The following is a 15,988-nucleotide window of genomic DNA, read 5'->3' as shown; positions in this document are numbered from 1 at the left end:
ATAGGTTGAGATATACAGCAGCAGTATATCAAGTAATTAAAATGAGCTCTACCTTTACCAGCTGTGATAAACACATTAATACATCAATTATCATAATCTATTCATTTAATATAATTGATTGTGAGATGGGCCATTGTGTTTAACAAGTAATTTTAGTTTTGGTAGTACAAAGATTTATTTTGATACAAATACTAAAGTACAATTTTGAATACATGATTTTTCTTTTAACAGTATTTAGACACCAATTAGAACTGCAACGTTTACTTAAAATATATAGGTTGAAAATAGTATAGTAAATATAGTAATAAAGTACTTCTTCCATAGCCGTTTGTGTGTCATCGGCTTGACAATGACACATTTATTTTAGATAACACAGGTAACGATTCCATTTAGCATCATTTTGTTTAAAGAATGCATGGCAGAATCAGACTTAGCATACAAGTAGTCATACTTGTCATCTACCACTGTTTTAGTTCAGTGTTTTATCATAGTGACATTAGCTAGTTTGCAGTGGATCACTGAAAAAATAAAATGTAATAAGACATGACTTTTGAGTTATGTTTATTTTACATACAAATCAAAGAATCAGAAGTATGGACAATATTTGTACTGTATATTATATAATAGAGTATTTAAAAAATAATGTATACAAAGTATTCACAAAAAAGTGTGGAGAACATACGGTATATACTATAACTAAGTGTATTTAAAAAAGAATGTATACAAGTATTCACAAAAAAGTGTGGAGAACATACTGTATATACTATATAACTAAGTGTATTTAAAAATTATGTACACAAAAGGGGCATGAACAATGGAGATACAAAAATAATGTCATTGTTTGCTGTTGGCCTCCATCACCTTCACCATCCTGTCTAACAAGCCAAGCATGTGGCTGTCATGCTCGGCCTTTGCGATTCTGGCGAGTCCGTCGATCCGGCTCTGCTCGATTCTGCTCTGCTCTGTGACGTTGAAGATCCGTAGGAACTCAGCATTGCCGTTCTGCACCTCCTGAAGCATCGCCCGGCTATGCTCCAGTAGCTCTTCGTCCCTGGCTTCACTCCTCTCCATTAACGGGACAAGGCCAGATGACGAATCCCGCTTCCTTTTAACTACAAAGGGAAAAATAATAATGAGGTCAACACCGTGTTCATGGCATTCTATGAGGTGTAAATTATATACTGTGTAATGAAATGTTTTATTGTTATTATGGCTGCAGTTGCATAACTTCAACCACTACTACAATGACAATGCCATGATAAATGGCAACAGGGAACAGTATTACCATTATGAACACTGTAAACCTTACCCTGTTTGTTACGGCCCACTGGCTGGGTTAGGGTCACCAGAGATTCCTGGGAAGAGCTGCTTGTTGTGGCAAGAGACCCAAGCATGTGCACGGGCGAGCTACACGCCAAAGGTGGTGGTGGTTCCGACTCACTGCACTCCAAACGAGATATGCCTGTAAACACAATATAAACACAATGAACAAAAGTAGCCCTTCAACAAATCATACATAGTTAGTGAGAAGAAAGAAGATACATTGGAGGCGTTCGCTGTCTTTGCCATGGGGATACCTTTGTTTATTATTGTTAGCATTAGCATGCTAGCGCATGGGTGCCCACCCGGTAGCTGTAGTAGGTAAACTTTAGCTATTATTGCCAGGTCTGTCTATAGCTACATGGTTTAGTTTATGTTGTAAAACAAAAAGGCACAAATAACACAAATCAGTAATGCATAACTCACCAGCATTAAATGACTCGTCCTCCAACCCAATTGACGAGAGACAAAGCGAATTCACGGTGCATCCCACACCACTCGTCGGTCTGTCTCCGAGGACCGAGTTTAGCAAGTCAAAATGTGGACTTGTTTTCGTACGACCGCTGCCACTCCGTCCGAGCTCTTTCTTTTGGTCCCGATAATCCTTTCTGTGTTTTGAGGTCTTCCATCGTTGTGTACAAACTGGATAAAACGCAGGCATTTTGTTGTTGTTCAGGAGGTTGACCCCGACCCCGCCCCCGCCCCTGCCCCCGCCCCCGCCTCGACGGACGTAAGAGAGACGTAAGCGACGCCGCGTCATAGCTCCAAAGCTCTTGCCTCTGGACCAACAACTTTTTGGAGCTGGAAGTGAACCGCATTCCGGAGCTATGACGCGCCGCCGCTGCGGTGTGAACAGGAAAAACCGGCGCTTTTCAGGCTCTAGCTCCCAGCAGGAGCTGGAAAAGCGCCGGTGTGAAAGGGGCATCAGTCTGACAGGAGAGGGCTCTCCTCCACTTTGTTGTTGAAAAAGCTCCTTATATCCGTTAGCGTAGCTCGCTAGCACCGGAAGCTAACAACAACGATCTCCGGTACCGGTGCGCTCTCTCTCTCTCGCGCACACAAAATGGCTCGTTCCACACACACACAGAGCCGAGCTTTAATGAAACACAGAGACCCAGACGTAATAGTACTGTACTGTATCATATTATTTTCGAATCAATAATTTTTTTTTTTTTTTAATAACCATTTTTCCTCCTGGTCTCTCGCGCCCCCCCCTGGCATGCCTCTGCGCCTCCCACTTTGTGAACCACTGGCTTAGACACATGAGGCGCTTTCACACCGGAGTACTTTTCCCAGAAATAGTTCCGATAGTTCCTGGGATGTTGCGTTCACGGGAACCTTTTCACCCCTTTTTAGTCCCTGCTAGAGAGCAGGGACTTTCCTGGGGAGAAAAAGGTTCCAATTTCTGATTGGCTGGGCAAATTGCAAACCACGCCCCGTAAATCTCTGAAAAGTTTTTGTGAAGCTGCCATTTTATTTCCTCGCATTAGCATTATTAGCATTAGCCCAGCGCACCAACAGAGAGAGACTAACTTATGGCAACACAAAATAAAACGTGGGATCGGTGGAGTGATGAGGAGGTGTCGGCGCTTCTGGCGAGTTACCCGGGGCTTCGGGTGGCGATTTACTGCCACCCAAAGCCCCGGACTCTGGGGGGCTCCGGGACTTCGGGTGGCAGTATACGCCATGAAGTTGTTTGCGGCCTGCCAGTAAACACAAAGAAGAAGTGACGTCAGCGGCTTCATTTGCCTAATCCTCCTTCAGGGACTTATTCCGGTGTGAACGCGATTTACTAGATAGTTCCGGAGAAATAAAAGTTCCGGGAACTATTCCTGGGAAAAGTACTTGGTGTGAAAGCGCCTAATGGTGTGTGTCTCCAACTGGTTCACATATTTGTTGTGACTGTAATTCACACACACACACACACCCCTGTGGGTATGTCCTCTTTTCCACAAATTGTTTCACTAAAGACAAATGCACTGTAGTGGGATACAATGCTTTTTCCATGTCTCCATGAGAAAGATTGCCATATGATGTCCAAGTGAGTCTAGTGAAAATGAATCATATATATCATTTTTGACAGCTACATTTAGTAAACCTCACTATACGTTGGACTCATTAGGGGACAGTCTCGTCAAACAGTTAGATCAATATCAGCACAGAAATAAATGCTTTCTCCTAATATCGCATTACTTTGGATTTAGTTAGCTGTGTTCTTGTGTTGTGGTGCTAGTTTTATCTTCAGAGCTTTTTGGGTGAACTGACCCTTTCAACATGAAGCATTAAACCACAACTTTACAGAAGTCAGCATTGATACAAAAACTTTATTCTCACAATATCAAAATTGACAGACCTAGAGAGATTTGTAGATTAAAAGGAATTAAGAGAAAATAATGGTGACAGTGACCCCTGCTGGCTACTCATTACATTTCTGCAGATCATCTGTGACAGTGGCTCTGTTAAATAGTGACGCACATGACGGCTGAAACAGAAACAAAGAGCGAGAAGAAAGTGAGCTGAGGGTCAGCTTACATCTGAAGCCGGCAGCGACAATTATACAAAAAAAAAAATCTAAAATAAAGAGAACGTATGCATTGAAGGAGTTCCTTAAATTGTTGAACTTCCTTCATCTGCATTTAAAATAAAACTTCTAAAACTAAAAGACAATGTTCGTCGTGGAAAAATACCACAAGTGGTGGTGAGTTTAGGTGGAGTATCTACAGAGAAAGAGAGAGATGGAAGGAGGCGGAGGGGGGAGAAAACGATGAAGTGACAGCAGTCTGTCCGCCTCAGAGGGACTGCTGTCAGCCGTGGGCAGGCTTGAGTTCAGGCGGACATGTTGGAGGGTGGAGGCTGGGAGGTGGCAGTGGAGACCTCCACTCATCGCTGCTGTCTGCTCTAGCCCCTCACAGGAAGTAGTCGGCTACTGGCTTCTTGGAGGGGATGCCTCTGGTCTCTTGTGGCGCCGCTTCGAATATGATGAACTCCCGCTGTAGATGCTCGTCCAGCTCCAAGATGGCCGCCACGTTGCCACATCTGATTGTCAAGAGAGATAGAACCGGTTAGAACAGGGGTATCAAATATACGGATGACTTTGCATCGTGTAAAAATGACAGAGAAGACATTTATTGCAATTTTCACAACTTTTATGCATTTCTTTTATACATTTAAGAGGCAGGGGGTTAGATGAACCTTCTTCCTGAATAGTTCCCACTTTAGTTTGTATGGTGTTGAGTCAGGATTACTACACAGATGTGGAAAATAATGTAAAATAATTTCAAGAACCCCACAAGTTGTTTTGATCTTAAATGAAAGACACTATTGTTCAGTTTCAGATACATGTGTTTAAATGTGTTTGTTATCACATGTGTAAATGATAAACTGAGTCACAAAATTGTTTAACATATTTTTTATGAAGAAATGTAATGTTTTCTAAAAGGATAGTTCATTCAATTTTTACATTTTCAGAATGCACTTTTGGCACTAAACAAATGGAATAATTTGAAGTCGTCGTTATTTATAAGTTATTATGCTATGATTTTACTGGTCCGGCTCATTGAGATCAAGTATGTATGTATATGTATATGCATGTGGCCCCTGAACTAAAATGAGTTTGACGTCCCCGGGTTAGAACCTTCACATACTCATCGATTGTTTTACGAGCTGCGATTTTAACACTTAATGTGATGTGAAATAGGTCTTGTGTATATTGAATGTTTAAATATTTAGCCATATCTGAAGATCACTCATCTCCCACATTTCTACATGCGTCCCATTAAACTGACCACGAGTCCAAATATTCCACTCTTTATGCTAAATGGACTGCATTTATAAAGTGCTTTTTCAGTCTTTGCAACCACTTAAATCGCTTTTACATATACAAATCAGCATTCACCAATTCACACATTCATATTTTAGGAGCAATTCAGGGTTTGGTATCCTGCCAAAGGACTGGTTCCATATAGTGAGGCTCTTTTGTAGAAAATGGTATAAAGCTTATTAGACTGACTTGACATGTCAGTGTTTAACTGTTGATAGCAATGTGAGACAGGAGAGACAAACAGCTTCTATCTCCGATTACACAAGGCATATGTTGCTCACTTCTCAGCTAAAAACTCAAGAAAACCATTTGAAACAGCTAATCTTAACACTATGTTTCAATAGTGACACACTGTCACTGCCCAGCTGTTACTGTGAATGCAAAACATCCCAGAATAAGGCACATAAAAGCTAGTGTTTAACTAAAGACAATGGTAATCAAGATGAGTGGACATTCACCTTGCTTTGCCTCTGTGATCAGTGAGTGAGTTTGTTGTTTGAGTTGGTAGACTCAAAAGGCACTTAATAAATGCAGTTCATTTGATCAAATGGAGTCAGATCATTTGTGAAACTTATCACAAACCTGAAACTAGACTCAGACGTTAGTATAACGTTTTACTTCCTACCTGTAGCAGTAGTTGGGTGCTGACCACACGGTGAGCACCGTCTCGTTGAAGTGCCACTTGTAGCCCTCCATCACCAGCTGGTGCGCTCGACAGATCATGTGGATGTCGTTGGCGGCGTTGAACTGGGCCACCACGTCACTGCCAAACAAATAGCCGGCACCTCTGGGACTCACCCCCCACCCCGTGGTGTCTGAGGGACGGGAGATCAGAGGTCAACATGGCAACAGGGTTAAGACGACAACGTTTTTCTTTTTGCATTTTTGGTTACGTTACATTTCATTTAGCTGACGCCTCTATCCAAAGCTACTTAAAATAAGTGCATTCTACAATGAAGAAACTAACTGGAAGCAAGAATCCTGCAGGCACATTCCCTATCTAGAAGCCCAACCAGATTTAGTGCTACTGCATTAGCTTCACTTAAAAGGCAAACTTTTTATAGTGCTACGTACACAAGAGACCCAGGCTAAAGAGACGTTCATGTTCCGTAAACACCCCACTGGTGAATGTCTGAAGCTTCCAAAACAAGTGTCCAAATGAGACTACTAAACGTCATTACACCAGTCTAGTCTGTCTAGTTTAGTGGTGGTGACAACCAGCCATGTTGACCTGTGATGCTAACTCCCTTATATTGCTGTATATCCAAATACTAATGGCGCATTTCCACTACACGGCCTCGCTCGGTATGGCTAGGCCTCGTTAGGACTGGCTCACTTTATGGCGCATTTCCATTACAGTTTAGGAACTGGGGTAGTATCTATAGTAACGCAGTGTAGGCGGAGCCGTGACGTCATCTTCAATGAGAACCCCAGAAAAACAACACAGCCGTTAGCTGTTAGCACTCAGAGCTCACAGCTCCTCATATCTGTTCAGAAACTAGACAAAAGTTAAACAAGTACAAACCACAGACTGCCTGTGTCATGGTGAATACAGTCGCTGCTTTATTTATGTCTGTATAGGCCGTTGTTGTGAGTGTGGACGGTCGGAGCATATACTGCGTTAGCTTAGCCAATCTCCATTTAGAACACACGCATTTTAAAAGGTTTTTCGCCTGCCGTCTGTCTGCAGACTTGTCAAAGCATTAATTCATGGTTTTTACTAACCGGTATCAGTATGTTGTTACTTCGGGATCATTTTGAAACGTGTATTACAATTAAATCACGGTCAAATATGTCCATCTTGTTGTAGTTGTAGCCCCCTTGCCAGCGATTCTCTCTAGTTTAGCATACTCAGCCCGACTCAGCCTCGTTGTCTCTTGCCCTAGACCCACGATTTTATGAGGCCAGAAAAACTGTGAATTAGGACCCGCCGGCCGGTACTAGGCCAAGTGGAAACGCAACCAAAAACGGGCCGCTGACGTCACAGCCCTCTTAAACCGTGCTCCGCGCTGTAGTGGAAACGCGCCATAACTGTGCTCTTCACGATTAGATAGTTTCTTTGAACGTTCACCAAGATGTGTGTTAACAGGGCGCATGGGGGGCCTGCATACCTTCAGGGTCCGACCACAGCAGATCACACATTGGCCCGTCGTGGGGAACTTCCTGTTTTCTGTCAATGGTCCGGATCTGGTCCAGTGTCTGGATGGAGGGAGACAAGCCCCCGTGCACACAGAAGATCTGACAGGAGAGAGGAGAACATTAACCAAACATGTAACTAAAACTGAGATCATAGTATACATGCCAGTGATGTTAACCAGAAATGTTGAGAACCCCAACGTTTTATGATGGCACCGATCGTATGCATCATAAGCACATAGAAACTGCCAGATACTAACTTGCAAATGTCGGGCAATTAGCACAAGTTGAATTGATTAGAATATGCAGACAATAGTTAAATATGGCTTTGCCAATTTGGACAACTTTTGAGTGGTTTTTGAGGCTGTTGAATCAATTTCTGACATTTTCAGTAGGGATGTCCCGATCCGATCACGTGATCGGGGATCGGGAGAAAAAAATCGGGGATCGGATTTTTTTTTTTTATAAAATATTTTTATACATTTTATTTAATGTTACAAAACAAAAATGACCATGTTCACGTCTTAAAGTCATCCTGAGGCCTTAGTTTTGGGTTAAAATTACACAACATCATGTATGTGTTGCTTCTTTTGGACTTGTTTTCATAGACCTGGTTGCTTATTTCTCTCAAATCTGGCAACAGAGTGGGCGCAGTGTCTAATAGTAGCAGTAAGCTAACAAGAGGCTACGTTCAGCTGGTGACTCGGGAGTCGGGACAGAGAAAATGTCAGGAGTTTGGAAGTATTATAAAATTGAAAGCGAAGGCAGTGTAACAGCCAGATGCAATGTTTGCAAGGCGGAGGTTCCGCGTGGTGGAAAGAACAGAGCTACGTTCAACATGACCAATCTAATACAAACACCACCAACAACAACACGACGAGTACACAGCGGCCACTCAGGTAACGGCACTGAAACAACCGACACTTTCAGAGACTTTTAAAAGGAAAGAGAAACTACCCCAGAACAGCCAAGATAGCTGAATTCATCGCGTTGGATGACCAGCCGTTATCTGTTACCTTTTTTTTCCTCTTAATGCATTGCATAAAGATCGGATCGGGAAAAATCGGTATCGGCAGATTGTCAAAATCAAATGATCGGAATCGGATCGGGAGCAAAAAAAGGTGATCGGGACATCCCTAATTTTCAGGATCAATAATCCCCTAAAACTTTAAAATTGACCCAAAATTCATCAAAATCAGCTAGCCCGGAGGTACAAATATTGCCACTTTCAGGATTAAATTGCCATTTTTCATCCCGAAAATGTCAGAAATGGAATCGGCATCCTCAACCTGAAAAACACTCAATTGTCCAAATCGGCCAGGGATTTTTTTAAATTATTGTCTGCATATGCTCATTAGTGCAAAACTTTGTACTCAACATTTCCGGGTGCACAAAAGGACTCTATGAGCTGGCACCTAGACTATCAGAGTAGAGATACATCCACACAAACAGTCATGTCATTGTTGTCAGTTTGAAAGGAAAGGTGTCACATGGTATCTCACCTTGCCATCGATGATAGCGGAGAGGGAAAGGTAGTCGAATATCTCGGTGCAGTATCTCCAGACAGTGACGGAGCCGTACTTGCGGAGGCACTCATCGTAGAAGCCGTACACCTGGGTGATCTGACGGGACTCGTGGTTCCCCCGAATCAAGGTTATCCTGTCTGGGTAACGCACCTGAGGAACAAAGCAGCAGCGATGAGACGCAGACAAAGGGGGAACAAAATAACCCAACTGCTGTGATGTACAGGTAAAGGGAACACTAAGATCGCTAAAACAAAAAGAGAAAACGATCCCATGTACCTTAAGAGCTAGCAGAAGGAGGAAAGTCTCAACACTGTAGAAGCCTCTGTCCACAAAGTCTCCCATGAAAAGATAATTTGTCTCGGGGACGTCGCCACCAACCTGTCAAGTGGAGAAAATAAAAACAACAAGTTAAAAAGTGGGATACTAAGAATCTTACTAAATAATACCTCCAAAATCTGGTTGCTGATAAAGAAAATCAAGCTCCATTCAACAAGTGCATGTCACAATCATGTTAGATCTGGGCGCTCTAATTCATAAAAATTAACATTCGTTGTGTGCGTGTAGTTTGTTTGTCTCTAAATCAATAGATGCTACAGCTCTTTCAGAACCAAGCCTAGCTCCCCCTGCTGGTTATAATGAAGCGGGGTTAGATCATAACTTAGCAACAACCGCCCCTCAGGCTCACTTAAGGTGGACTCACCAATTATCATTTGATTGACAGGCTGCCCACCAGCTTTGAACCAGCTACCTTTAACAACAGAGGTCTAGTTGTTATCCTTTCATTAAAAACACTTATTCTAAATGTATTTGAAGACATCTCAATGTCTGCAGTAAAACGTTGTTAAATCATATTTTAGTTGCTTTTCGTGAGCTGATATAAAGGATTTAAAAGTTAAATTGGCATATGATATACTTGTTATACGCCATGATGATACAAGAGAAATAATCTCACGTAGACTGTGATATCAGAGGCCTGTACTACGAATCCAGTTCAACATACCCTGGATATGTTTGAGTTACCCGGCTTACCTAATCCAAAACAAGCGGCTAAGCGGTCCTACGACGCTGGTTATCAACTCGGTAACTCAAGCCAGGGTTTCTCTGTCCGGCTGAGTGCGCGTTCACATGAAAGGGGCGGGGTTAGCAACATTTGACCATTCACAAACATGGAGAAGCGTACTGACAGCGCAGCGTCATACTTTCTGAATCAAAAGTAAACTATAATATTAGTCAAATATGAAGACGTTAAACTTTAAACATCCATGACTTAAACACTTTATCCAGGATAAAAGCCACATAGCTGCACCTGCAAGGTGAATACAGCTGGTAAAAGAAAAAGTGTTTGAATGCGTACATTAACAGGTTTATGAAATCACTGCCCCGTCCAAGACACGAGTGGATCTGACTTTAATTACATTTGACTCGAGTGTTTCGTCAACTTAATGTGTTGCTTAAAATAATACTTCTGCATACAGTATGTGACACTGTGAGTGTTGCACGGCCAGATACGGCTCAAGAAGCTGACTCAAATAAGGAAATATATGATACATTATGATGTGATATGATATGAATGATAATGGGACACATCGACGTCTGCACACAGTGCCGCGGACTGTAGGCTACGTAATGTTACTTTGATCCGGTTACTTATGTTGTGGCAGATATTTAATTAAGCTTTCTTAACATAATAGTATAATAGTTATAGGCTAATAGTCAGATTGCTCTGAAGATGGGAGGTGATAATCTATTCATTTTCACGTTCACACAGTCGGTGATTTTGGCCGGCCGTCTTTCCTGCAACGGCAGTTTAAACTGTATTTCCTCCGCACACTGAGCTCTGATTGGTCAGCAGGCGGTGCTTTCACCGAGTTGATCTCTTATCCTGGAACCTATCCTGCTTCGGAGCAGACTAGGTTCCAGGATAAGTTACCGTGGAGATCTAGCCCGCTAAAAAGTGAACCATGCTTCGTAGGACCGGAAACCCCTGAAGTTAGCTTGCTAAACGAAAATCCTGATTCGTAGTATAGGCCCCAGGTTAGCCGTTCAGCATAAGTTACCATGGAGATCTAGCCCGGTAAGAAGTGAACCAGCGTCGTAGGACCGGAAACCCTGAGTTTTCCCTGAAGTTAGCTCGCTAAGCGAAAATCCGGCTTCGTAGTACAGGCCTCTGGTGTCCAAAGAATCAATACAATGCAATATAATGTCAGGATGTAACTTGTGATTTAAACCACTAGTATCCATCACAATTTACTGAAGCTCAAAGTTCACCTGCATTTAGTGTTTGCATATACATTGTAGGACATTGCTGATGGCACAATAAAAGGTAGAATATCATCTGCAGTCAAGTATTTTAAAACCAAGGATCAGATTGTGATTATTATGCTCCACCAATAAAAAATAAAACCCAGTGATGGGTGTGTAAAAAGAAACAGAAACTTACTCTAAACAGCTCCTTTAAGTCATAGAACTGACCATGTATATCACCACACACCTATGAGAGAGAACACATTATTAGCACATGTAATACTTCTTTTTTTTAATGATAAATATAAGATACAAAGAGCAGTAATTCAATGTGACTTACTGTGACGGGGGAGTCTACTCTCTGTACATTGCTTTCCTCGACCAGAATCTCTCTGAAAATAAATACACACAAAGCAAGATTGGTCAACTTTACATCATCCCTTATATTACAAATGCCAAACGAATTTAATGAGGGGGAAATCCTGATACTGTTAACCCTAGCTAACCTACGGAAAAAAGCTTCGTGCAACACACACATTCTAATTCAAATAAATAGATTTGCCTTGTGGTTTCTTATTACATTCTAATTTAAAAAACGAAAGTGTTATGACAATGTCAATGCAGGGCAGGATATGATATGAAATAAGCCACAAAACCATTTATAAATTGTACCAAAGTGTATTTATAAGTTTCAATATACAAGCATGTCTGGAGTAAAGTATTGAAATAAATAAAGATCAGCTCTGTGTTAAGTTTAAGTTAAAGCCTTTTATTGTCATTGTACACAGAGTATAACGAGATTCAGAGTGCAACATCTATCCTCCTTCACATGTCACACTGCTGCTCATAACAGCGTTTATCCTTGCTTGAGGAGTACTGTGAACTCTTTTGATGAGTCGCCGTTTATAGCAGAATGCACTGAGCTCATTTAAGTTCTATCCATATAGTGATTGGAAGCGATCTGTCAGTCTTTAACCTGTTAAGCCCTGAGCCTGTTTTTCAGGTCTCGGGCTCGAAAATGACATTCCCAGAACAAATGACCATATCTTCCCTTCTAAAAGGGTTAAATTAATAATCTTTTTTCTCAAAGTAATGATAAACATGTGAGTTGGATGTAGAAAAGTCAGAATCAATATAGATGTTTTTTATTTTAAAGAAAATTCAGATTTTACATAGTAGAAAACTGTAAATTATAGTGTCCGCCCAAAAATTATTTTGTACTTATAGTGAAAACTACCCTTGGATGATGGGTTAGTAGACTAAAAGCTTTAGGAATCCAAAGTACAACATATAATAAGTACCCTGTATCAAGATTGATGCAAAACAAGTGACATTTGACCTTTTTAGAGAGGTTTAGCAAAAAGAAACCACTTCTGGGGTCATTTGGGTGGATTTTCCATATCTCCGGCCTCCCTTGCTCGATTTTGATGGTTGACACCTCTTTCTGACCGTTAGAGCCAATAGAATCGAAGGTGGAGTCCCCCACACACACTCATTGTGAAGAGAAATGGTGGGGGCTTCGCACATGTAATTTTCCATCAGAGTGAACCTATCTCTAGCTTTGACATCTGGAAACGGAAAAGCAGTTTTAATGCTTATGGATTATCAGAAATCATTTCAAAGGGACACAGACACATTGGATTAACCTATGGATTAACTTCAGCAGCGTTTTTATCGTTTTAATGCCATTGAAGACCACTTTGGAGAGACGACAGAGCCAAGGTAAAAATGTTAGCATTTTTAGCTACCTAGCGTCACATGTTTTGATGTCCGTTTTTGCTTATAACGTCGCGATTTCGTATAATTCAGTGATAATGTGGGTGTCCAACGATTCTGTGTCACCTCACGATGTGAAACGATGTCATGGATGTAGAGAAGAGATAAATAATAAGGTTTTGTGAGTGATTTTCGGTGCAGTAAGGTGCATTTTTCGCTCGTTGCTAATTCAGAGGCTCAGTGTTAGCATTGTGGGTTTTATTTTGAAAAATAAATAAAAACGATCAGTTAGATGAGTTTCTTCCCGTTACATGGATATAAAACATTCATAGTTTATTAAACGAACATGCCCTCAGACACGGTTTCCTGCAAGATGTTGCGGCACGGTAGCTAACGTGTTTGCCGGGTCCACTCCTGCTCCCGTGCTCATGAACACGCACAACTTGACTATGACTTCCGGTATCGGGAGCGCGTCTGGGTTTGATAACATATACAGCTTCAGTGGTTTGACTATGTATAGGTTTATGGTTGAGTACATTTAACATTTTTGACTCATTGTACAAACTTCTAACAATGTTTCTCTCAAATTTAAAATGAAAATATGTTCAGTTAGAAAAGTATCTTTCTGTAAACACATTCTCCAATATCAGTATATTATTCAACATTTATGCCTCCACCAAACAGACAAGTTGCAATTTAGATGCATGTCTACATGAGGTAAATACTATATTCAAATAATATGTAGTAGGCTGTTAGGAGACCAGCATTTGTTAATTTAATTTACTTTGTGTGTTGAATGGTGGTATCTCACAGGAGACATTAGCTCTTATAATACTCTATATATAGTTTTCTCCCATGTGTGCAGGGCAGGCCCGTAGCACTGGCGTTATAGATGTTCGCCTAGGGCGCCAGATCTGGGGAGGCGCTGCGCTGGCAGCTCTGGGAGGGAAAAAACATTTTTGACCGTTGGTGCTCATCCTAATTTTCGGCCTTGATGTAACAATATTCATAATTAAGTCAATGTAACACCCTTTTCACCCCGGTTACACGTTTCATTTGCCCTGTACGATGGGCGCTGTAAGTGATGAAAATGGGGGATGTTGGCCTATCTGGCACTCGCAGCTCACAGCCAAAATGCGAGTGAGCGTGGGAGCGAGCGAGGGAGGGCGCTGTTGTTATTAGAATCTGGTGCTAGCTGCTCTAACGGATATAATAAGATGTTTCTACAATAATGTGGAGGGAGAGTCCTCTCCAGTCAGACTGAGAGGCTGATAACTACAGCTCAGTGAGGTAAAGGACTCTGAGTGTTTAGATAGTTCACTTTAGTCTAAGTTATCTCAGTGGGTCTCAAACAGTTTGGTCACAATTTATGTAAACACATATTTCCAAGGCACTCCTTTATAATTATTGGGATAAACAGGTTTGAAATCATTCCAATGTATACTATAGGACAGTAAACCAAAAATATCCTTTAAAATTGGAGAGATAAAAAAAAATGCATAAATAAATAAATGTTAACTAGGTAAAATAAGATATGAATGAACAACAAAAATAAAATAAGTTACATTTATTTGTTATTGGCTATGGTAGGTTATTAGTTATGTTCACATACTTATTTGATTATTAAAATGTAAACCGATCTTTTTCATATGGGTGTTTAGAGTTGTACCCCTAGATCTAGTAGTGATTCTGCTCAAAGTGCACCAGATTGAAGCATTTTACTTTAAAATGTTCAAACATTTGCTGCCAGCTAAAATCTCGCCTAGGGCTGCAAATTGTCTAGAGCCGGCCCTGCATGTGTGTGTATTGTGTGAAGTTGATCATTACCTGGCTTTGGCACACAGAGCCTTCACTTCATTTTCTTTGATGAGTTCACAGCGTCTGAGCTGCTCTATCTGTCGGTCCAGGTCACTGATGTCCCCCATAGTGACACACATAGGGAGAGCTGCTCACACAGAGACACACACTCTGGTTCTTCTGACACACACCGGCCCGGGACTCTGATGGGACAGGAACTACACACTCCCTCTTCGGAAACACACAGGGCTCTTCAACACTTGGTCAGCCTCTTCTTATCGAGACGCTCCGAATGAGAACTGTAACGGGAACAAACGGCCAAGCAGTTAAACAATGAATCTGAATATAGGCAAAGCAAGGCAGCCACATTTGAGTAACATGGATAAGATTCACTTTTTGAATGCAAGATAACCAACTAAACAAATATGAATAATATCAGTTACAATAAACCTGAGAAAACCGACTTTATTCGTCCAGGAATGTGAGGCCTAAGGGCGTAGCTAAATGGTAAGCTAACCATTAGCACGCTAGCTTAGATCACAGCTAACTACGTCAGCGAACAACTGATTGTTTGATATCTCAGCCAACCATTTTGTTTAGGAATTCGTCCTGACGGTTAACAATAATGTCTACCGGGCGGTAGCGAACAACCGCCAATACTTTATGTGCTAATGAAATAAGAAGCGTGTTTAGCTTAGCTGTATGTTAGCTTGCTGCCTGTCGAGGCACCAGGCGGCGTCAACACTGTTAGCGCTGCTCGGCTAACTTTGTGAACAGAACAGCTAAGGCTAGCAACACAGGCTAGCCAACGTTAGCAACACATATCAGAAGCATTCACACGACGCTGTTACACGAAACATGCGTTAGAGTGATTACCGTGAAGTATATGATAGCTGAACGGTGACAAACAAACATATATTTGTTTCATTCCGTGGATTGATCCACCGACTGGTTCTCTTCTTCCCACGGTAGCTAACGTGTTTGCCGGGTCCACTCCTGCTCCCGTGCTCATGAACACGCACAACTTGACTATGACTTCCGGTATCGGGAGCGCGCCTGGGTTTGATAACATATACAGCTTCAGTGGTTTGACTATGTATAGGTTTATGGTTGAGTACATTTAACATTTTTGACTCATTGTACAAACTTCTAACAATGTTTCTCTCAAATTTAAAATGAAAATATGTTCAGTTGGAGAATGTATTTACAGAAAGTTGCAACTGGTCAAAAAACATGCAGTGGTTTCAGAAAAGAACATTACAATACAAATGTTTTAACTTAAGAGTTCATCACCATTTGGATGAATAACCCTGATTCACGGTCACAGCTCACAGCTTTAATGAGTGTTGGCATCTTTCCATCCTCTGGCTGACTTTATGATTTTTTTCGTGAAATAAATATACATACTTATATACATAAACTGTATATC

General features: G+C 41.4%; 2 protein-coding genes across 2 annotated transcripts; both read right to left on the bottom strand.

Annotated features, from left to right (window-relative positions):
* Nucleotides 1-348: 348 nt before the first annotated feature.
* Nucleotides 349-1,991, bottom strand: LOC117469304. Its single transcript, XM_034113728.1, has 3 exons — nt 1,747-1,991; nt 1,310-1,462; nt 349-1,112 (listed from the first exon to the last, which is right to left on the bottom strand). The coding sequence occupies exons 1-3, from the start codon at nt 1,979-1,981 to the stop codon at nt 835-837; spliced, it is 666 nt and encodes a 221-aa protein (XP_033969619.1). The 5' UTR covers nt 1,982-1,991; the 3' UTR covers nt 349-834.
* Nucleotides 1,992-3,624: 1,633 nt separating this feature from the next.
* LOC117469290 (serine/threonine-protein phosphatase 4 catalytic subunit B) lies at nt 3,625-15,617 on the bottom strand. Its single transcript, XM_034113709.1, has 9 exons — nt 15,436-15,617; nt 14,590-14,858; nt 11,387-11,438; nt 11,243-11,293; nt 9,079-9,180; nt 8,779-8,952; nt 7,252-7,378; nt 5,766-5,955; nt 3,625-4,356 (listed from the first exon to the last, which is right to left on the bottom strand). The coding sequence occupies exons 2-9, from the start codon at nt 14,697-14,699 to the stop codon at nt 4,227-4,229; spliced, it is 936 nt and encodes a 311-aa protein (XP_033969600.1). The 5' UTR covers nt 14,700-14,858; nt 15,436-15,617; the 3' UTR covers nt 3,625-4,226.
* Nucleotides 15,618-15,988: the final 371 nt, after the last annotated feature.

This window comes from Trematomus bernacchii, unplaced genomic scaffold, assembly GCF_902827165.1.
Source record: "Trematomus bernacchii unplaced genomic scaffold, fTreBer1.1, whole genome shotgun sequence".
NCBI classification, from domain to species: domain Eukaryota; kingdom Metazoa; phylum Chordata; class Actinopteri; order Perciformes; family Nototheniidae; genus Trematomus; species Trematomus bernacchii.
Note: the sequence above shows the minus strand (reverse complement) of the source record. Positions and strands in the feature narration are given on the sequence as shown.

What these genes read in the sequence shown, in the direction of transcription:
- LOC117469304 (XM_034113728.1), bottom strand. Translation starts at nt 1,981, where the DNA reads ATGCCTGCGTTTTATCCAGTTTGTACACAACGATGGAAGACCTCAAAA. An exon ending in GGACGAGTCATTTAATGCTG is followed by an intron (nt 1,463 to 1,746) that starts GTGAGTTATGCA and finishes TTGTGTTTACAG; the next exon opens with GCATATCTCGTTTGGAGTGC. An exon ending in AGTGGGCCGTAACAAACAGG is followed by an intron (nt 1,113 to 1,309) that starts GTAAGGTTTACA and finishes TTCCCTTTGTAG; the next exon opens with TTAAAAGGAAGCGGGATTCG.
- LOC117469290 (XM_034113709.1), bottom strand. Translation starts at nt 14,699, where the DNA reads ATGTGTGTCACTATGGGGGACATCAGTGACCTGGACCGACAGATAGAG. An exon ending in GCTCTGTGTGCCAAAGCCAG is followed by an intron (nt 11,439 to 14,589) that starts GTAATGATCAAC and finishes ATTTATTTTCAG; the next exon opens with AGAGATTCTGGTCGAGGAAA. An exon ending in CCGCTATCATCGATGGCAAG is followed by an intron (nt 7,379 to 8,778) that starts GTGAGATACCAT and finishes CTCTCCTGTCAG; the next exon opens with ATCTTCTGTGTGCACGGGGG.